Below are 23742 nucleotides of genomic sequence, written 5' to 3' on the forward strand. Positions count from 1 at the left end.
AAGTGCAAAGTAGGTAATTTGTGACCTGTGAGAAAAGAAAAAAAAAAGAAAGATTTACCACTTGAGAGGAATAAAGTAGAATATCATACTAAAGGTTTGACACCAGAGGTAATTATATTAATGAGCAATTGCCGGAGCCGTTCTCTGGCTAAAAATGGTTATCTTACCCTCGCCTATGAGGTGAATACAAGCATAGGATTTGTTTTCTTTAGGGGGAACAATGGGGGGCCAAGGATAAGGGGATTACGCAAATTTCTTTTTTTAAGATTTTGCCAACACATCAAACTGTGTATTTTGTAAATAGTATCAAACAATTTGATGTGGAATTTTAAACCATTGGGAAAAATGTTTTTCAGACATTAATTGAACCTATGACCAATCTCTGGTGAGGTTCAGGTGCAATACAAGGGAGATCATCAACCTACCAAGTATTTAAAGTAATTCTCACATTTTATACTTTCCAACTTCATCATGAGACCATGAAATTGAAATGTTATTTTATTTGCACTTCAAGTCATCTTGTTCTTTACAAAAATGTGGGCCTTGCTCCATAAAATTCCACATTTTTACCCTTTGGAAATTCTGCCAATGGCAATAAAAAGGTTTGACCACCGGCCCAAAATAAATAAATAAATAAATAAAAAATCAGTCATTACTTAAATTACTAACTAATTAAATAATAACATTGATATCTCACTTAGTGCTCATGCAGGTTTTGGTCAGTTATTATATTATGGCAGTTTTCTTGACTAGGTAGGATTCAGTTAGAAAATAAAAATAAAATTATGTCTGTACAGCATCTGTTGGGTCAGCTTTGCCTAATAACACATTAAAGTTTATTCTTATTTCCCATACCCCGTACACATCTACAGTTCTTGTCTTACATCATCCACCTGCTCATAAGAGCAACTACTCTTCCATGTTCTTTTTTTTTTTGCAGTTAGGCCCCAAAAAATGAAAATAAATAAATAAAAGCAGAAGAACAAGCTCATCACAGAGAAAGCTTTTGCAACATGGCAGCTGTCTTTCCTGATCGAGGCAGCCAAGTAGAAAGAAGTCTCAAAGGTGCGTGTGTGAAAGACACACGCACGCACGCACACACCCAATGAGCAGTTGTGTGCCTTTCGACGGCTTGAATTCAATACATGTTAGATGTACCTTTTAATGTACCTTTCAGCCTCGCGGCAGCTGCACTTGCAGCAGCCAAGAACAGAAGCGAAAGGAAGTTAAAAAAAAAAAGACGAAGAAGAGGAGAGTGATGGACTCCCCTCCCTCCCTAGGGGTCGATGACATCAATAAGAAGCTAATAATCCTGCCTGTAGCTACCTCGCAAGAGTAATCCACTGCAGTCCAGCCCTCCTCCTCCACATACATCTGACTCTGTACATCCCCGCAAGATCGTAGCTATAGAAAGGAGGGGTGAGATGGGGGGGGCGAGGGTTTAGGAAATAAAGGGAATGGAGACGTTTTTGCTCCTCTTCACGTTTAGTTATCGATGAGGCCTGCTAGGGATTGTCTGCTATTGACTGTGCTTTTCTTTGGGTCTGCGGCGCTTGTTATGGGAGGCACGCACTTTGCAGGGTTTTGTATATGTGTGCACGCCGTGTTTTGTTTGTTTCGGATATTGTTAGGGGAGCTGATTAGATGCCTGATTAGGGCATGCATAAAGTAGCACCGTGTGATAGATGCAAAGACAAATGCAAAATTGAGCAAAAATAGGGTAAACTAATTTCAACCTGACATCATAAACTGCACCACCTCCCAACACACACACCCCGTTCTCAATAATAGTCTTATGTAAAAGCAATCTCCAATGATTGACTTCCATGGTCAAAACATTTGGCCATTATGCTGATATGTTATTACAGACGGCTGTCAAAGGTTGTTTAGACGTACACACACGCCACACACACGTAGAGACTGTGACTTGCTCACAAAGAGAGAAAACCATGATGTCATCTTTTTATGCTTGCTGTATGGCTGGGCTCTTTTACTAAAAATTAACCATCCGATGCCCCCTAGAGGTGATGGGTTGAAACTGCTTCCTTAAAGAAGCACTGTCAATGATGAGCCTAAGGACCATCAAACTTACTGAACTCAATTTTACAAGCAGTGCCCTATTACAGTAATACAGAGTTGACAAACACAACAACCCCTGATCTAAACTCTCCAGCCGGGGAAGGATAAAAACTCAAAATCCCATTTAGGGGAAAAAAGAAGAAACCTTGAGAATGAACCAGAGATGGCAGGACACCACCCCCCCCCCCCCCCCCCCCCCCCCCGTCCTGGATGACAAGGCTGCAATGGATGCGGAATGGGGCACATTTATCACACCACGTAGTCCGATTCAACGTTAGCTACAAACGCATGGATGCCTTGTGGAAAGTGATTTTTCCTCAGGCCTGCATGGAGAAACTTTCACAGCAAAGCCTCTGGGGAAGTGGTCCACCTCAGATCTCGATCTAGTCAGTCATTGTTGAGTCTATAAAGCAACAGCATCAGATTCAGCCACCGAGCCAATTCTCCAGGCAGAAGAGGTTGGGAAGGAGAAGTGGTCGAAAAAAATGCCGACATGTATTTTAACTAGGTGACAGAATGTAAAGATGAGCTTGAAGTAAACATTTTTCTACTTTTACTGACGTAGCCATGATTTCCATGGGTAGGGCATTGGAGAATACTGGAACGCGAATAAAAATTATGTATAACCTGCTGACTTATTTTTAGCTCTGAGCGACGTAGTTTTCGGGAAGGAACATACTGTACCTCTAAGTCAGCAAGACAGGAAGGTTCTAAACCATGTCATATTTTATGAGAAAGAAACAAAACCTTAAAATCACATTTCGAGTGGACCGGGAGCCAATGCAAGTTGGCCAGTCTATGAGTAATATGATCAAACTTCCTTGTCCTTGTCAAGAGTCTTGCTGCAGCATTTTTGCAAAAACCACAGGCTTTTTAGACCAGACACGGTAAGACCAGAAAACAGCATGCTACAATACTCAAGGCGAGACATAACAAATGCTGGAACAATGATCTTTGTGTCACTCATGTACAGAATAGGCTGGAGTTCAGCAAATTTGCCAGGATTAAAAAAAAACAGTTTCAGTAATATCAATGCGCTTTTGAAGGGAGATATTTGAGTCAACTATAACCTGAGGTTTATTTTTTTTAATAATTCTGAGTTGCATCCTTGAACAACTGCATGTATCTAATACCGCCAATACATCGCTGATTTCAACCAATCACGTGGGTTCGTTTTAAAGACATGCATCGTTGGGTAGCGGCGGCATAACAGTGAAAACTAATGTATTTGCAAGATACTGCCAAGCGGCAGGATATAAATACTGAACAAGAGAAGGCCAAGTACTGATCCCTGCAGTACTCCATGAGTGACACACTAACTATACTGAGAGGTCACATTACCATGGAGTACATGGTGCGTCCTTTACTTTCTATAACAAGAAATTGCTCGAGTTCATGTGATCATTAAGCTGTTGTGCTTGGACATTTTCAAGAATTCTCTGGATAAATGGAGGATAGAATGGCCTGGGGGTGCTTGAGCGCATACTCATGTTTATTCAGCAGGAACTTTGGAAGCAAAGGCAGTGGGAAAGCAGAACAGCTAAAGATCCTCGTTGGTGTCCCAAGTAGTGGAGTGGCCAAATAACAAAAATATTTTCCGGCCTCTCAAAAAGTAGTCTCAAAAATCATAATAATAATGGTACAAGTAAATTATACAATGTAGGGAGAGACTGTAACGTTTGTCACTTCAGATGTGGTAGAGACATGTAAGAAAATGTGCAACTTAGGCTAGGTTGTTGGTTTTGGAGCATTGAGCAATACCATAAAAATAACAACATATTATAAGTCTCACCTCTTTGGTCATGTTGTCCTGGACCAGGCTATAGAGAGGCACCACGCGGCTGACTTCCAACAAGACAGGGATAGGCGAGGGTTGTTCGCCGCCCCTGCCACGGCCTCTCGCCACCACACCTCCTGCCGCCGCCGCTTGGTGGTGGCATAGGTGGCAGCTGAGTGGGCAGCTGCCCTTCTCCTCGCAACGGATCTCCACGCCATTGACGGCATCATCGGACAGCAGCTGGCTCTTCTGCAGTGCCATCAAGTAGCTAATGAAGGGCACCGATTTCAGTTCATGATGCCCGCCAGCACCACCAAGCCCTTGTTCTGTTGCCTCTGGACGAGAGAGAGGGAGAGAAAAAAACAAAACAAGGACCGGTATGACAAACAGCTTTTAGAACAAACAGCTTATGGTCTACATCTGGATTGACTCTCTCGCTCAAGAACAACAACCACTAAACCCACCCTGTCATCAGCTTTCTCAAGGCTGGATGGCAGGAAGAGGGGTTTTCTCCCCGTAGAGTCAATAAGCAGTGTTTGATCTCCCCGTTGGAGATGGGGTGACAGGAAAACAAAACCATTCCAGAGAATGACTAGACAACATGTGTGTGAGGAATCAAGAGTGTCATTGTCACATTGTCACTGCAACGGAATCAACAACCCTAACCCACCAAGAGCCCATAACATCAGTGACCCCTAATCGTTTATGAGCCACTTAGGTGTCAGTATATAGTCAACCCTAACTACCAGAAGAGGACAATATGTGAGGAATTTATGCCACCCCTCCCCCGAAAAAAAAAAGGTTTAATAATGCCTATAGGTGCCACAAGCAGCATACGACTACTTTTGTCTAAATGTAACTCATCAACTCACTTCAATTAAATAAATTGGGAGGATGGATGGAGGGAGAGAGAGAGAGAGAGAGAGAGAGAGAGAGAGAGAGAGAGAGATTATTGATTCCCGGGGGGAAATTCAGGACTCAAATTCAGGAGCTCGCCATTATCCACATCACCATCTTCATTCACATTATGCCCTTTTCACACATGACCTTTGGCGCGCATTCGCATATGTGTGTTTGTCTTATGCAACAGTTGTCTTTTGACGTGCAGGTAGACACACAGACACAGACAAGAAGAATGGTGCCAATTTCCCTGGCCATTGATCTTGCACCAGCTTGTGAATTAAAAATGTCGTTGTTGGTTGCAGTATAATTACTCATCTGGGACACAACCCCAGTGGGTGGCTGGGGTTGCGTTGCCCAGGGCAACAACGGGCCAGGTGACAAATAGGTTCCATAGCAATGCAACACAAATGTTGCAAGGTATGGATAATCATTTATGCTTGAATGTGTTGACTATGCCACACATATGTATATGTAAGTTATCGTTATAATGGGTACTCGTAATGGCACAATATAGTATTCAAATATATGTGTAATGTAATGTAACATTATAATGCATTTCTCAGTACAACATAAGCTTTATTTCATTTCAACATCATGCCATACTTCATAATAAAAAATAGGATAATAATCAAACATGTCAAAAATATAACTTTAACTACAAAAAGCAAAAATATTTACATTAGTTTTTACTATTCGCTTACTGTTCTACACAGTGCAGTACTGTGAGCCAATTCGATTAGAAGAGTTATTCTGCCACCCAGTGGCCATTCTCTGCAATCTCGGGTCAAAAAACATTTTAGCGCTTGGGCTCCCCTCTGCGTGAATGATGAATGCTTTCCCAAGTAATATTAATATTTTTTTTAATATACTGATACAGTTAATGTTGTAATTTTCCTGTAAATACTATATCAAATTCAAATTAGTGGGTTAGGGTTAGTCCTGTGCGTTTTTTGGTTGGTTCAGTAAAGTATAGCGGGCGTGAAACATCAGCAGCCAATCACGACAAACGCTTTCACATCACGCACATACGTAAGCACGTAAACGTGCGTGGGTGACGTCATTGCCACTGCACTCTCTCCGGCGGACGCAGTGGCAGAAAAGCTCGCACGTCTGTTTCAGCACATCTTTACTTGCCAACTTGCAGACAGAGGTAATCTATTTGTATAAGAGCATATTTTTCATGTACGGTTTTAAAAATGATCCATTTTGCATACGAAATGACGGTGTCGCATGCACTCAATGGTGACGTTTGGCTTGTGTGGCCTGTCTTGTTATTAGCCTGATTTTATGAAAGCTGCTTGGCTTTGATACTTGCACACACCGTCTGCATGCTTTTTAAGCAACCATTTAGCATAATACTCCTTTAGAAATTGGCTTGAAACGTCCTTGTTTGTACGCCTTAAACCAAGTGTCATTTTATCCTCTCTCGTATTTTGACAGCTGAGACAAGCGCTTGCATTTTACGCCCAACTCAGTCTAAATGCTACTGTGTGGGTGATGAGACAAACATTCGCACATGTTCTAATTTTCTCAAGATTTTGTGGTCCTCAATATGTGAATTTCAGAAATATGAGCATGCAAAAATGAAGGAAATGATTGCATTTTCTATTTACTCTGCAGTGGTCATATCCAAATATTCATAGAAAAGATTCTGAGAAGATTTTGCCTCTTAATTATGATTGAATAGCAATAATACAACAATGTGGTAATGATGTCATATCGTTGGATTCATTTAGATTTAGAAATGGCTTTGGAAATGTCACAAGTGGCGACCCAAAGAAGAGCCCAGTCCCATGTTTCATTCTTTGCAACCCTAATTGTTCATCCAAACAAAGCTCAACTGATTGAGCCACCCTTGCCACGCCTAAACAACATTCCACCAACACTGTTCATGTCATGGTAACCTATATGGCTTTCTTTCTTTCAGGCAACAAGACATCATGGCAGCAGCATCTTACCCACTTGATCCAGATCTAATGAGGGAGGTCCTTGAATGTCCCATCTGTCTGGAGACCTTCAACGAGGACCAAATGAGACCTAAACTCCTACAGTGTGGTCATACTGTGTGCCGCCATTGCCTGGAGAGGCTGTTGGCCAACACCATCAACGGCGTGCGCTGCCCTTTCTGCAGTAAGGTCTCACGCATGAGCAGCATCTCGCAGTTGGCAGACAATCTCACAGTGCTCAAGATTCTTGACTTTGCTACGTCGTGCGGCGCGGCTGCCGCCGCCCTCATGTGCGCGTCCTGCTGCAGCCGCCTGCCACGACAATACTGCCACGACTGCACCGTCGTTCTTTGTGAGCTCTGTAAAGTCGAGGGCCATCTACATCGTGGTCATTCCGTTCAGCCTGTACGAATGGCGGCCGAACAACGTCGGAAAGAACTTGGCGGCAAACTTTCCGCCCTACGTGATATCGTAGCGGAAATCCAGAAGAAAAAAACTGCTATTGAAAACATTACCAAATCGTTAAGAGCAAAGTACAGAGTGGTGCAGCGGGATTACACGGCGGCTGAGCTGCAGCTTCAAGAGGATCTGCGCCGCTCTCGGAGGACATTCGCTGCGTCAATGGCAGAGGTACAAAAGCTTAACGGGCAGGTCCTTGAGGAGCAAACGTACCTCCTTAACATTGCGGAAGTGAAGGTAGTCTCGTGCTGCGACTATCTAACCATGCGGGTGAGGCAGAGCGACATCAGCTTGCTCCGGGACGATGGAGGCGGGTGTGAGGACGAGGAGCTCAACCTCAAAGGGACCTTGCCCACCGTATTTCAGCTGCACGAGCCTGAGTTGATCCGGACGGAACACTCCAAACCAGCAGAAGTGGGCCGATTGACCACAAGCACATTCACGGTCAATACAGAAAATTCCGAATGCACTTTGGATATTCCACTTGAAGGTGACGTTGAGGGTTTAGACGGGGCTGTAGGCGGCACAAAGGGACCAACCGCCGATCTCTACCGAGATGTTGACATGATTGCTGCAGTAGATGACAGTATAAGTGGCTCACCTGGCACCTTTAAGTCAAAGTCAATGGACGCAGGGGGGGAAGCACAGGGAGGTGCATGTGCAGGCCCCCCGGTGTGCCAGTTTGTGAAGAAGATGGGCTGCAAAGGAGCTCTTCCCGGTTCTTTTAATTTACCGGTTAGCATCTGCGTAAGCCAGCACGGCGAGGTCCTTGTGGCTGACCGTGGCAACTACCGAATTCAAATCTTCAACCGCAAAGGTTTCCAGCGCGAAATCCGCCGAAACGCCAGTAGCATTGACAACTTTGTCCTGAGCTTCCTCGGTGCCGACCTGCCGAACCTCATGCCCTTGTCCATCGCCGTTACGCCTCAGGGACTGATCGGCATCACTGACAACTACGACAACTCGGTCAAAGTCTACACCATGGACGGGCAGTGCGTGGCCTGCCACAAGAATCAGCTCATCAAGCCCTGGGGCATAACCGCAATGCCCTCGGGACAGTTCGTGGTGTCGGACGTGGAGGGCGGAAAGCTCTGGTGCCTTGCCGTCGACCGCAACCTCGGCGTGGTGAGCTACAGCCGGCTGTGTTCGGCCGTGCGGCCCAAGTTTGTGACGTGCGATGCCGCCGGAACCGTCTACTTCACCCAAGGCCTGGCGCTCAACTTCGAGAAACGCCACAACGAGCCCCACCTAGAGGGCGGCTTCTCAATCGGCTCGGTGGGCACTGACGGTCAACTCGGCAAGCACCTCAGCCATTTCTTCGCCGAGACGGAGGACTTCTGCTGCATCACCGGCATGTGCGTCGACGCCAACGGGGATCTACTAGTTACGGACAGTGGCAGAAAGGAAATCTTGCAGTTTCCCAAAGAAGGAGGCTTTAAAATTCTCATCCAGGAGGGACTGAACTGCCCTGTTGGGGTGGCCACCACACCCAAAGGGCAGCTATTGGTGCTGGACTGCTGGGACCACTGTGTCAAAGTCTACACATACATTCAAAGAAGGCACTCGTCCACCTCCTAAAAGCGTGTGCCACACAAAGCGCAAAAAGGAACCATGGTTTTGTTGGATGTTTGAAAATAGTGTACGCAGAAAAATTATTTAACTTATTCTCACAATAATTTGCATAAGACAACGGAATTTTAAATTGTCACCTCAAAGTAACACTACCGAGACGAGTTCATGATCTTGCAATAATCTTTATATGTAAGAATACAGGCACAGTTGTCCCATCCAAATACATTTATGTTATTGGTTTAGATTTTTAATATGTGAACAGTAAAGAGAGTTAATAGCATAAATTTGGGGCTCTGAGCCCGTGAAGCACTTTATTGTGGACTCATTGTATTAATTGCATGTTGACAGCTTTAAAGTTTACTGTGCAGTCGCTAATAAGTGAAAGATGTTGGTCAACTGCATTCAGTAACAATCAGGGAGCATGCACAGTACTCTTTGATACACACTAAATGGGTTATTGTTTGCCGTGGGGTGTGTGGAATATTAGACTAGTCTGTGTGGATTTGTGGGTTTTCATTCATTGTCTTTTTTTTTTTAACGATAGGTAGCCGTAAACGTCTACATTTCCTTAAGCCTAATGGAAGCGAAACAGAAGTGAGTCTAGAAAATGTCAAATAACCGTAAGTGCAGGAATGAGCATGATGTCAACACACAAACAAGCTTGGAAAATTGCGAGAAATCCAGCAAATTTATACAAAATAATGTTTTGTTTCCCAATGTTCATTTGAGATAATTTAATAAAATGGATATTACATTTGTAGGGAAACATCAATAGGGCTAAAGAGTTTTTTTTTTTTATTATTTCTCATTAAAAGATTTAATATCTTCAATATTTGGGGAAAAAAATGACAACGTACAAGTAAGTGAGCATATAGATGATACTTGGGCAGCCTATTCTGTATCTACATCCTGTATTTCTCTGTGTTCAACTCCTACATTGTCTTGTCATAAATCGTATCTACTCATAGTCAAACAACCAACAGATAATATTCTAAATAGTCAGAAGAAAAGTTTCTGATTATTCTATTCTCAACTAAAAGGGCGTAGGGTACCTTTTGTCAATTGTTTTGTTTCAGTACTTGTGAAACACTAACAGATTAAAAACACCCCACCTCGTGTCAACACAATAAATATTCTATACGCAGTAAACACAATGATACGTAACTATATATGCACACCTTGTCATTGCTTCGTCAAAACTAATTAATAGATTGCTCAAGGTATTGAGAAAAGTGTTTATTATTGTGGTTTTCATCCACGGTAGTCGTATTTGTAGTTCAAGAACCAAAACATTCGAAATGGCTTTCAGTATAATCAAGAGCGGTTATACGCAATGGCAGACTACAAACTACAATATATTTTTTAAACTAAGCATTATTATCATTGAATATTTAAAACTTAACACGTGGCTGTGTAAATGGCACAAACAGTACCAGAAACTTTTTTTTTTTTTTTATTTGCGGAACCAAATCCTACATCATATGGGAACTATGCCTGCTGTAAAATGCACCTTCCAGCCCAGGTTGTGTTCTTGAGAGCACATTTTTTAGCCTTAAACATGACTGCACCTAAATCATTGCTACATACACAGTGTGCATGTTTTAGTCAATTAGAAAAAGAGATGAAAATCATTACATCCAAGCTGTTGTGTTTTCTTTGGATCTTTGTGTTAGTCATAACTCAAGTGGTCACAGGCAGGAAATTTATATATATATATAAAAAAAAAGTGTCCTTCTGTCAGTGTGCTAAACAATGTGTGTCATTTTTTAATCAAGCAGCATTTCATCTCGCTATTATTGTAGGAAACATTTGTTTTTGGTGTGTGTGCTGAACTCCCTCCCTTTTCCCATGTCTCAGGTGCTCTGGAGCATGTGAATTTTACAATGTGTTGAACACATGGATAAAATAAAAGTATTGTTGTGTATTGTTGATTCTCGAGTGCAATAAACATTTTTGAATCAAACTTACCTTTAACGTTGTCGAAACATTTTGATGTGTTCTTCTAAAATAATTCAGCGTATTACAGATGCTTTGAATATTAAGTCCAACTTTAAGTGCCTTGTGTATTTATTTGGTCTCACCTTTCTGGTACTGGAGCCAGAGCTGCTGCTGGGCCTTCTTGCTGGGGAAGTAGATGCTGCAACTGAGCTCGGAGCCGTACAGCGCCTCGGACACGTAGTGGCTGCCATATTGCCTGAGGAATGCCAAAAGCTCCTCGCGCGTGCTCTCGCCTGACAGCGTCTTTAGAACCTTGGCGAAACCTAAATGATCACGAAGGTAGAAATAACAACACAAACTAATGAATAACTAGTTTTGAAATCAGAGACTAGTAAAAACTGTTCAAATATTTTAAAAAGACCATTGGTAATAAAAATTGCAAACAATATCTCTATTTTTTTAAAAAGTGAAGACAATTTGTAATTTTAGTAATGACAAAGTCGATGCAGATTTTTTCATGCCGGGCCACATAAAATGATATGGTGGGCCGTATCTGGCCCCTGGGCCTTGAGTTTGACATTTTTGCTCCAGGTTAAAGAATCACTGATAATGACAACAGATGCGGTAATGCTTCTTTGGCTGACCTGAAGCAAGAGTGATGGAACTGAGCTTGACTTTGTACAGATTGCTGCGCACTCGCCACTGCTGAATCATGGGATAGCCCGCGGCCTCGTTGAACTTGGCTACACCTAAAAATGATGCACAATTCCGGACATGAGATTCCGAGGATAGCCAGACAAATAGAAAATAAAGCAGACAATGAATTACAGATAATAGACAGAAACAAATAAAAAACAAGGTAATCATTGTTAATATTAAAAAAAAAAAAAATCTTTTTATTTGGTTTTTTTCTAAAAAAAAAAAAAAAAAAACTCATAATAGATATTGGCAACATTTTAAATTTTTGATTGAAAAGTATTGAAAAGTATCTAATCTTCCACCATACAAATTACTGCAGGAGCATGCAATGGAGTTGTTGCAGTGCTGCTTATGGACAAAATATTAAGAAAATTATTGACCAATTTTTTTTTTTATCATTTTCTATGGATCATTGTAGCTAGGAAACAAGTTACTGTTCTGTGCTACATGTAGCACAAGCTCATGAAGTCTCATTAGCTCCACGATGCACCGACAGCTTAATGATTCACTCATTAATATGCCAAACACATTTAGTTTGAAAAAAATAAAAAATCCCTGCCTGCAGTGCTCATAGTCCCAACAAACACACTCACCTGTGAGGAGATCCTGATTTGGCAGCGGTTCTGATAACACACCTCTGCATTGTTCTTCAACCGGCAGGGGAAGAACCATGAGGCCGTCGGCTAGCTGGGGGAAGTCCTTAACGAAGTTGTTATCTCTGCAGGGAGAAACAAGGCCGATTAACCCACATCAACCTGTGATGCATACTAATTTATTCAAAAGTGGAGCTTTGGTGGAGCTAAGAGGGGGAAAAAAATAACTCAAGGGAAGATGCATTGAACAGAAGAAAGTCATCTACTACTAAATTAATTAGACGCTGCTGTTGTTGGCAGCACATCTGGCGCCACTGGCACCAACAAGTGCGGGAGGGTGTGTGTGGGGGGGGAGTTTAGTAGCAGTGTTGTTGTCCGTGGTGCTGAAAGCAGAAGCTCCTCCTATGCAAAAATATTAGTAATTGTTCATGGGGGAAAAAAGAGACAAGAATTGACCATTCAGAGTGCTCTTAATTACAAAAATGTGTGTGGGGGGGGTGCATGATTGTAAAACTCTTTTGGTCAATGTTCGCCCCATGAAATACAAGAGAGGCCATTTCAGAAAATAAACAGTCATGAGGGACAGCGGGGTGTGTATGTGTCCTCTTTTGTTCGATGGATGAACTGCTTTGGGCTTTTTATAGTCGAACGAAGCCAGCTCGCTTCAATTTCCTCGACAAAAAGACAAAATGTCCCCGCTGCACTGCACGAGCTCAGACGTGTGCTGTGGAGACCCAGGGGACTGTGATTCACTCTTTTCCATCTTCTGTAGCCTTCTGCAAGCACAAAGCCTTGCGAGTCTCATACCAAAGTCATGATTGAGTGAAAGGCGGGCAAAGTGAGTAGTAAGTAGTGCTTCAAAGATGATTACAGTGGATTAATCCTCACATTTAAAGCACTGATTGTAGAAAACATAGATGGTACTGTTAATGCTTTGACCTACTAAATCCAAGTTTGGTTAGCCCACAATGACACAGAAGGACACACATTGTACGAAAAGCTCACCCCTATAAGATTGTATGAGTAAATCTTGTTTTCAACTCTGTATGACCCTCATTGTCTAAGCAAGCTAACACAGATATATCCATGGATCCCAACAACTCCCAAATCACCGTGAAGGTGCTTCTGGGAAAACATCTTTGGTAGGTTCTGCAGGAAAAGAGTATTGTAGGAACATTAGCTTCAATCAAGTTAAGGCAGAACACTCAATGATCCAAAACAACTTCCTCCTAACATGCAGAGTTTAGACGGATAGCTAATAAAACGCTTCACGTTGTCTGCAGTATTATCACATTGCTTGATTTAATTCTTCTGCTTCTTAATAGTGTCCATCATCAACAGGTTTGCACGCCATGAGGCTGCAATGACTGCTGCATCTTCAGGCAATGAATGGGTCCGCTCAACAATGCCAACACTGTAAGCCATCCAGGATCCATGTGTGGCGAGCACTTTCCAAGACTCCTTAATCCTTCCCACAGGAGCCGAGTACTAAATACAAATCCTTCGCACGCTGCACCACAAAGAACTCATTGTCAAGTGTTTCAATCAGCTAATTATACAACATCACTTTTATGCGACTGAATGGCATTAGGATTCGTTAATGTAGCATTTAGCTGGGTATATTAAATGATTAAAAAAATATATAAAGAAAATAAACAATATATTTGTTAGTAATGAACATATTTGAAATAAAAAAAACAAGATTATACTATAATACTAATAATATAATAATGAATGTGAGGGCTGGGCACGTTTTTTTATGTGTTGATTTCATTATAATTAGGTTTTAAAATAGATGTTGTTGTATTTTATTATTTATTATTATAGTCATTTGCAGCAAGAACAATGACTATTGCAATTACAGCAGTGAATCAAGGAGGAGCATTAATACACCAATACTCCACTAGAGGTCACTCTTTCTCTGCATCAAAAAAGACCCTTATTTTCAGGAAGGATGCTCAAAGCTTCATTTTTTTCTGTGCTTTATATAAGACTGCACCATGGTCTTACTTTTTGATTAAGAGCCGTTGTGCATCAAACTCTCTAAATGTATTCATAGAGCACCAATACAATCACGTGGTAATAAATGAAACCGACACACAAGAACGGGATCAGAGAGGCCATTCGTGGAACAGAGCTGCCAATTCAAGAGGTGGATAGGAAATAATTATATTTCCAACCGAGGTGAAAGAGAAGACTCCCAGCCAATACCATCATGCCGGCGGTACTACAAGATGTTTCCCATGCTAAGTCTGATTCCAATGTCAACTATCGGCTGTTTATTTACAGTCATTGGGAATTTAGAAACGCAACCTCTATGGTAATGCCCCTGACTACTGAAGTTCATTTCCACGCTAAATTTGACTTAATTGGGACAGCAATTATGCATGTTACTGTCAAGCTTAGCATAAACTATTGTTACTGTGGTTAACCTGATTTCTTCTTGGCAGTGTAAACATAAATCAGTGGGTACTCGAAGCAGAGAAAAATGCACCCTGAACTGGTTACTACCCAATCGCAGGGCACACAGAGACAAACAACAATCTGCACATGCACTAAAACCTACGGGCGATTTGGAGTGTGCAATCTGCCCACCATGCAGGTTTTTGAGATGTGGGAGGAAACCGGAGTACCCGGAGAAAACCCACGCAGGCACGGGGAGAACATGCAAACTCCACACTGGGAGGACCGGAGCCGGAATCCCGAGTAACTCGTGGACTCGTTTCAGCCCTAATTTAAATAAATGATGACTTTAATCTTGTAATATTATGCCTTATACACACAAAGAAATCCCTCCCCCTCTCTCTCCGTCTTTCTCTTTCTCCGTTTTTTTCAATACCAGTAAGGATATCAGATATGGGTCACTGCAAATAATAGTAAAAACAAAGAAATCTGATAGTCACAAGTTTGTAAGAGGGTATAAAACGAGTAGTGTAAATGTAGCCTAAGGCAAATAGAGTCTCCAGATGCTCCATATCTTGCTCCATCTTCTCCTCATCATGGAAAAAAACCCCGCTCTTTCAAGAATTTGATCGTTCTTAAAAGATAAGCGGCAGCTGCAAGGAGATTATCATAATTGTACTTTTGAATGTCTCGACGTAAAAAAGTCATCTGATGTCTCACAAGCTTCTCCCTCCGTACATCCAGTGGCATAAAAAATACAATAAAAAAGGCACAAAACGGCATGCCGGCAATTTCTGCGGCTGCCTCGCTGTTTGGCTTCAACAATGAATGACATAATTAGCTGTTGTGCCAAAGAAAGGCACACAACAAAAAGGAAATCGAACAAATACACAAAAACAGCAGACAAAGTTGAGCGAAGAGTTCATCGGTTCATGTTCACAGTTTTTTGTTTTGGTGTATTTGTATAGACTTATTGTAACGTCTGAACTCATTTGTGGCCACTTTTAAGAGAGTTTCTTTCCTTCACTATAGCCAAATTTCACAGGAATTCTAGAATGAACATGTACAAAATGTTAGTTTTATTTTTGGGTGTTTTTGCAATAAAACCATTGTTTGGCGCTATCTAGTGGTATCTTGGTTTTAAGGAAGGACACGTATGTGACCTGAATTGTTTCATTCATACAATTGTAGTGCTTTGCACCCAATGTGTGACATCTATAGGTTACTACAAAGCTTCTTAAAGAGGAAGTCACCCCAAAAGATTTCTTTACAACAGTGTTTCCCAACCTTTTTTTCATTCACGGCACACCTTTTCATTGGAAAAAATCTCGAGGCACACCACCAACAAAAATCTGTTAAGTGTTACACCAGCTTCCATATTAAAATCAGTTATATTACAACAAAAGACGTAAAGTTTGATTCCTATATATGTATGGAGAGTCGAATAATTGAATACAAATAAATACTAAATATTCTTTAAATTGTATTTCTTTTGTAATTGAAAGTGACAGTTTTTGAAAAAAGGTTTTAGACAGTGTAAGGAATAAACTATTGAAAGTGATTGTGATCAAAATCCAAAATAATCAATATGGCTTTGTTTACTGTTTTAGACTAGCTCTATAAAATATTGTGACATTTAGAACAAAGTCACTTTTAAAGACGCTCTGCTGTTCTGACAGCGGCTGAGTGGCTATCACAGTCGAGGTGTCTCGACTTGACTGTGTATTTTACGTTGGTGAAATATCCAAGCTACTTTGGCTCCTAAAGTGATTCGTTCTTTTTTCAGTTCATATGACTTCAACCAGTAGGTGCCGGTAATGCGCATTGAAGCTAGTGCCACCTCGCTGTAAAACAAAACGAAGAAGAAAATGACGTAACTTCCCGTTCACGAACGAGTTGTGAATTGCATTTCCCGTCCACAACGAACGAATATGTGAATGAACGAATCTGTGAGTGAACGAATCAGTGAGTGAACGAATCAGTGAGTGAACGAATCAGTGAGTGAACGAATCTGTGAGTGAACGAATGATTTGCATTTCCAGTTCATCGCGAGAACGGATCAGTGAGGGAACAAATCCTGACTTTCCCGTTCGCGAACGAGTCAATGGGTCAACTGCCTTCCTTCCCGTGCATCAACGGATCAGTCAGTGAATGTGTTGCGTCTCCTGGCGTGAACTATGTAAGCCAGAATGTCGATTTACGATTTGCCAAGGAGAGAAAGAACCACTCACTGAAACACCACTTCTTTTATGCGCGTTTTCTCCAAGCTAACGGCTAACTTTATTGCATGAAGGGATGCGCCGTTATGCAACAACGGTGAGATTATCCTTCTCTTTGGGTAATCTTGATTTTATAACACTTGTAGTAGTTTTTAAATAACGTGTATGCTTATATGCGCCTAAATATTGTTGTCCAATATATCTACTGCAATTTCACATTGGATTGCTGGTTGGAAATTTATTCTATTATTATTATTATTTTAATAAACATTTATGTTAAAACTTGCCTGGTGTTTTATTCTTTGTTTTTATATTCGCCAATTAAAACATAAAAATAAGACATTTGGTTAACTGCTTTATATGACATGTGTAGGTACACCTCATGGACACTTCAATAGGTACACTACACGAGGTAAAAAAAAAAAGAATAAATAAATAAAGGGTTAATTGCACAACAAAAGCACATTGAAGCATTTTCTCGCACCTGGGATCGAACCAAGATCTTACTGAGCAAGAGCCCGAGTCACTAACCAGTAAGCTGTTTGGACATGACAGGCTCTGGTCGAATGCACTGTTTTGTACTAGTGATGTGCATCACAGGCCAATAGGGAAAAAGCTTAAGTGAAAGTGAAAAGTGCCACACCCGCCCTCACCCCCACCTCCTGATTGGCTGTTTGAGCTGTGACGTCACTTGGACACTCCATTAGGTACACCGCCATTTTCAAGTGTACCTAATAACAGGCCACTTTATTAGGGAAATATCATGGTCAAAGGTCACAGGTGTCAAGCTCTAGTCCTCGGGGCCGCGTTCCAACATGTTTTCCAAGTGACCCTCGTTAAGCGCACCTGCGTGAAAAGTTTTTGGTCATTTCACGTTCCGCAGGAGCTAAAACTTTTCACGCAGGTGCACTTAACGAGGGAATCACACGGACACTCCATTAGGTACACCGCCATTTTCAAGTGTACCTAATAACAGGCCACTTTATTAGGGAAATATCATGGTCAAAGGTCACAGTTGTCAAGCTCTAGTCCTCGGGGCCGCGTTCCAACATGTTTTCCAAGTGACCCTCGTTAAGCGCACCTGCGTGAAAAGTTTTTGGTCATTTCACGTTCCGCAGGAGCTAAAACTTTTCACGCAGGTGCACTTAACGAGGGAATCACACGGACACTCCATTAGGTACACCGCCATTTTCAAGTGTACCTAATAACAGGCCACTTTATTAGGGAAATATCATGGTCAAAGGTCACAGTTGTCAAGCTCTAGTCCTCGGGGCCGCGTTCCAACATGTTTTCCAAGTGACCCTCGTTAAGCGCACCTGCGTGAAAAGTTTTTGGTCATTTCACGTTCCGCAGGAGCTAAAACTTTTCACGCAGGTGCACTTAACGAGGGAATCACACGGACACTCCATTAGGTACACCGCCATTTTCAAGTGTACCTAATAACAGGCCACTTTATTAGGGAAATATCATGGTCAAAGGTCACAGTTGTCAAGCTCTAGTCCTCGGGGCCGCGTTCCAACATGTTTTCCAAGTGACCCTCGTTAAGCGCACCTGCGTGAAAAGTTTTTGGTCACTTTCACGTTCCGCAGGAGCTAAAACTTTTCACGCAGGTGCACTTAACGAGGGAATCACACGGACACTCCATTAGGTACACCGCCATTTTCAAGTGTACCTAATAACAGGCCACTTTATTAGGGAAATATCATGGTCAAAGGTCACAGTTGTCAAGCTCTAGTCCTCGGGGCCGCGTTCCAACATGTTTTCCAAGTGACCCTCGTTAAGCGCACCTGCGTGAAAAGTTTTTGGTCACTTTCACATTCCGCAGGAGCTAAAACTTTTCACGCAGGTGCACTTAACGAGGGAATCACACGGACACTCCATTAGGTACACTGTCATTTTCAAGTCTACCTAATAACAGGCCACTTTATTAAGGAAATACACGAGGTGAAGCTTGAAAAACATGTTGGAACGCGGCCCCGAGGACTAGAGCTTGACACCTGTGACCTTTGACCATGATATTTCCCTAATAAAGTGGCCTGTTATTAGGTACACTTGAAAATGGCGGTGTACCTAATGGAGTGTCCGTGTGATTCCCTCGTTAAGTGCACCTGCGTGAAAAGTTTTAGCTCCTGCGGAACGTGAAATGACCAAAAACTTTTCACGCAGGTGTGCTTAACGAGGGTCACTTGGAAAACATGTTGGAACGCGGCCCCGAGGACTAGAGCTTGACAACTGTGACCTTTGACCATGATATTTCCCTAATAAAGTGGCCTGTTATTAGGTACACTTGAAAATGGCGGTGTACCTAATGGAGTGTCCGTGTGATTCCCTCGTTAAGTGCACCTGCGTGAAAAGTTTTAGCTCCTGCGGAACGTGAAATGACCAAAAACTTTTCACGCAGGTGCGCTTAACGAGGGTCACTTGGAAAACATGTTGGAACGCGGCCCCGAGGACTAGAGCTTGACACCTGTGACCTTTGACCATGATATTTCCCTAATAAAGTGGCCTGTTATTAGGTACACTTGAAAATGGCGGTGTACCTAATGGAGTGTCCAAGTGACGTCACAGCTCAAACAGCCAATCAGGAGGTGGGGGTGAGGGCGGGTGTGGCACTTTTCACTTTCACTTAAGCTTTTTCCCTATTGGCCTGTGATGCACATCACTAGTACAAAACAGTGCATTCGACCAGAGCCTGTCATGTCCAAACAGCTTACTGGTTAGTGACTCGGGCTCTTGCTCAGTAAGATCTTGGTTCGATCCCAGGTGCGAGAAAATGCTTCAATGTGCTTTTGTTGTGCAATTAACCCTTTATTTATTTATTCTTTTTTTTTTTACCTCGTGTAGTGTACCTATTGAAGTGTCCATGAGGTGTACCTACACGTCATATAAAGCAGTTAACCAAATGTCTTATTTTTATGTTTTAATTGGCGAATATAAAAACAAGGAATAAAACACCAGACAAGTTTTAACATAAATGTTTATTAAAATAATAATAATAAAAGGAAATTTCAAACCAGCAATCCAATGTGAAATTGCAGTAGATATATTGGATAACAATATTTAGGCGTATATAAGCATACACGTTATTTAAAAACTACTACAAGTGTTATAAAATCAAGATTACCCAAAGAGAAGCATAATCTCCCCGTTGTTGCATAACGGCGCATCCCTTCATGCAATAAAGTTAGCCGTTAGCTTGGAGAAAACGCGCATAAAAGAAGTGGTGTTTCAGTGAGTGGTTCTTTCTTTCCTTGGCAAATCGTAAATCGACATTCTGGCTTACATAGTTCACGCCAGGAGGGAGACCCAACACGTTCACTGACTGATCCGTTGATGGACGGGACGGAAGGCTGTTGACCCATTGACTCGTTCGCGAACGGGAAAGTCAGGATTCGTTCCCTCACTGATCCGTTCTCGCGATGAACAGGAAATGCAAATCATTCACTCACTGATTCGTTCATTCACAGATTCGTTCGTTGTGAACGGGAAATGCAATTCACGACTCGTTCATGAACGGGAAGTTACGTCATTTTCTTCTTCGTTTTGTTTTACGGCGAGGTGGCACCAGCTTCAATGCGCATTACCGGCACCTACTGGTTGAAGTCATATGAACTGAAAAAAGAACGAATCACTTTAGGAAGTTCACTCTCGTTCACTGAAAACAAAATCGTTCATTTGAACGAATCGTTCACTCACGAGCCCACACTAACAGCAACACACATAAACTGAGTATGTGCCGATGCCACAACATGAAATCTAAAGATTCTCCGATTTGCCATGCATGCACGATTAGCAAGTGGCTGACCAGGCCTTGCGCTAACTGACCTGTGGTTTGGCGATCCTGTTTACAATGCACTCGGTATTTAATGTTGGACAATTTCCCACGGCACAGCTGAACATCTCTCACGGCACACCAGTGTGCCGCGGCACACTGGTTGGGAAACACTGCTTTACAACAATATGTTGCATGTGCCCTCACTAGTCCAAACACGGCATTCTGATTAATATTCATCTCAGGGGGTGGCCATTTTGCTGTCGACTGAAAATGACATCACAGTTGCCTGGTCATAACCAATCACAGCTCGGCTTCAGAAAATTGGTGAATCCGGTGGATTTTGTTTTTGTTTAATTCGGATTCCACAAACGAAACAATAATCAGAACATTGTCGACTGCACAGACCGTATTACTACAATGACAATTTTGGGGTTGAATTCCTCTTTAAGAAGAGGAACATTGATTTCTTGAAGTTTTCACTGTTCACAAAAATCCAACTGAAGATTTGAGTAGTGTGCAGATGCAAAGTACTGTAGTGAAATTTGGATTCTATGCGTCTTTGTATGTTGCCTTTAGGTGATAAACTAGGGATCACCAGGAAGACCCTTGTCCATGCCCTTTTTAGGACATGAACAGCAACGAGTAGACTGAAACGCGAACGGCAGCTGTTACTCCAAGCCATGACATCAACGGTTTGGGCAAGTATAAGATAGGCTTGTCTGTCAGGAAGGGGGGCGAACATCTTTGCTTTTGGGGGATGCGAACATCTTTGCCTTTGGGGCCACTCGAACCTTTGGAGAGACATCACTCTGACATCGGTTGAATAAAATCTTTTCCCAATCAGCCGTGTGTCACTGGAGTGCTTCCTTCCCTGGGCCAGCCATCGTCCACCGAGTGTTTTTTGGAGACCAGCGAAGCAACAAAGACCATTCACCACAGTACTCTTCAGCATTCATTTTTTAAACTTTACTGTATATAGCACAAAAACAAATCACATCCCTCCCCTGACTTGTACATACAAGTGAAACACAGTGTAAATATGCATCCTTTATTCTGCCACTTTGGAAGCTGTCTGCCTTATGCACAGCGTGGAAATGGACTACCGGGGCCAGGGGCATTACCATAGAGATTGCGCGTCCAAATGTAGAGTAAGGAAGGAAGGAAGAAAGGAAGGAAGGAAGGGGAGAATACAAGGCAGCCTGCTGTACAGCTAATTGGAAGACATTACTTCTTTTTTTTATCTCTCATTTTTTGCATCTTGATGCTTCTAGAAGTTGATTTATCGCTTGGACAGCATGCATGTCAAATCTGCTTTTCTGAGGAGACCGGCGTAGCAGATATGGTTGACTTTCTGTTTAAGTGGTCCAAAGGCATCCAAAAATCAGTCCATCTCGTGTCGGGGGTGAATTCATTTTAACTTAGCAGGAGATGCTTTGGAGTAAATGTATTGATTTGTAACCCCTGTTGAGGCCACAGAAAGCCAACAATAATAATATATAGTATATATATATAACTGTTAAAAATATATAATTTGCTTCATTAGTGAAACTAATACACCATTAGTCATTTACAACTTTATGTGCATTAAAAAGCCTTCCACAAATGTGTTTCCCTTAGTATTGTCGTGAGGCCACTTTTGCAAACAATCTATTCAATCAATGAGTAATTAGAGATAGACATGCGGGACAATTAGCTGTCATGTTGTCTGGCAACCTGCCAGTCAATGTCAAACGACCAACTGCGATCATGTGGCAAAAAAAGTCATTTGCCATTTCCTTTCCACTGAAGAATACAAAATACTAATACTGCCGCCAACTTCATGAAAGTAAGAAAAAAATTATTATGAATAATGTATGAAAGGTAAATGCTGGAAAAGTAGGATGAAAGGACAGAGACAGATAGCAAACCCGAGGGGGAAGAGAAATTGCAAACAGCGGCAGTACGAACTTCACTGCCTCCCTCGCCAGGAGTTCATTAATCAATACTAAAACCATCTAGCTTCTAATTCTTACTTTTTAGCCCAAGTCCAAAAAGAACTCTTCACACAGCTTTTTTCTTCATTAAAACCTAGCAGGGTGCTGAAGGCATCTATCAATGCCAAGCATTGTTAGCTACCTCCTGTGAGGCAACTCCATCAAATGTTGACGCTTTGATGCCTTATGTTGAATATTCTCATTTGTCACCCTGCGGACCGCTGTCGGTTCAACTGACAGCCCCGCAAGGTGATTTGAGCTGTGCACAGTCTAGAACGGACTCAATCGCAGCGTTTGGGATTGTGTTATTTACAACGAATGAATGTTCAGTGAGACAATAAATGCGAAAATATAAAAAAAAAAGGGCTGGAAATTGCATTCTCACCATTCTTGATTTTATCTCCTGTGTAGAGAAACATTTGGCTTGAGTCTGCCACTTCTCACCTCATATTAAAAATGTATTTTTATGTTGAATTATCAACAGAAGGGGACCAGGTGAACATATATAGAGTTCACTTTTTTTTTTTTTATCTTCAACGCTCAAACAATCGAAGGGTTCTTGAGTCAAAACAAGAAGCTTGCTGAATTTTAGAGCTTCAACTTTAATTCTGAATAACACTGCAACTTTCTTTGATGAACTACGGCCTCAAAAATTTCCAGCTCTGTAATTGCAATTTTCTCATCGTGAGCTTTCTGTTGTGGTGTCAATGAAAAGACTATTGACTGAATAATATTTTAAATGGTCACCAGCAGCATCATGCTGTTTTTGAAACTAATTGGTATTCAAAGTTTGTCCTTGAATTTTCACACTTGATTCAGGTGTTTCTTTTTTAAATTGCTATTTCATTTTCCCTTATCAAGGCTTTCTTTTTCCCCTTTGGTCAAACTGGCTGCGAATTTGCGGTAAGCCTCTATGGCAACAGCTGTTTCAAAGCCAGGTTTACTTTAGGCGCCTACGCTCGTCCAAACTGTGGCAGTCCTACCATGTAAGAAGAAAACATGTTTCAAAATAAAGTGTAGTGAAATAATCAGAAATAAAAAGTTATGACAAAAGCTGACTTTGTAGTGCCTTCCCAGTAAAAAACATGGATTTCTGAATTTTGCATTTTTGTTCTATAATCTGAAAAAAAATGAAATAAAGGTCAAAATAAGTAATAATTCACTGAACTGCAAAATACTCAACAAAGTAATTTTTTCTTATAGTTTATCCAGTAGAAATCATGAATTGCAAGATTTTTTAACTAATTAAAAAAATGAATGAGGTTTTCATTAGACTGCACATATTTTTGTCAAAATTTCTAATTTAAAAAAAATACACATTATATAATAGCAATTCTACACATATTCCCAGATGAGGTAAAGCAGCCTTGTTACATTGTGAGCTTAAAAATAGACTTCTTTCTTGT

At 41.6% G+C, this 23742-nt stretch overlaps 2 protein-coding genes across 4 annotated transcripts in view; one reads left to right on the plus strand and one right to left on the minus strand.

Annotated features, from left to right (window-relative positions):
- Positions 1-23742, minus strand: part of LOC119131936 (astrotactin-2-like) — a 165866-nt gene that overhangs the window by 29676 nt on the left and 112448 nt on the right. For all 3 annotated transcript variants that reach the window (XM_037266800.1, XM_037266799.1, XM_037266801.1), the window contains 4 exons: positions 11967-12091; positions 11319-11423; positions 10818-10997; positions 3872-4191 (listed from right to left, as the gene is read on the minus strand). In XM_037266800.1, coding sequence (XP_037122695.1) covers positions 3872-4191; positions 10818-10997; positions 11319-11423; positions 11967-12091 — 730 coding nt within the window. The remainder of the gene's footprint in view (positions 1-3871; positions 4192-10817; positions 10998-11318; positions 11424-11966; positions 12092-23742) is intronic.
- trim32 (tripartite motif containing 32) lies at positions 5689-10703 on the plus strand. Its single transcript, XM_037266802.1, has 2 exons — positions 5689-5909; positions 6687-10703. Exon 2 carries the CDS (start codon positions 6700-6702, stop codon positions 8740-8742), a length of 2043 nt encoding a protein of 680 aa, XP_037122697.1. The 5' UTR covers positions 5689-5909; positions 6687-6699; the 3' UTR covers positions 8743-10703.

Source organism: Syngnathus acus, chromosome 12 (assembly GCF_901709675.1).
Source record: "Syngnathus acus chromosome 12, fSynAcu1.2, whole genome shotgun sequence".
NCBI lineage: Eukaryota > Metazoa > Chordata > Actinopteri > Syngnathiformes > Syngnathidae > Syngnathus > Syngnathus acus.

Bases quoted from the DNA above. Each gene is read 5' to 3' on its own strand.
- trim32 (XM_037266802.1), top strand. From the start codon at position 6,700: ATGGCAGCAGCATCTTACCCACTTGATCCAGATCTAATGAGGGAGGTC.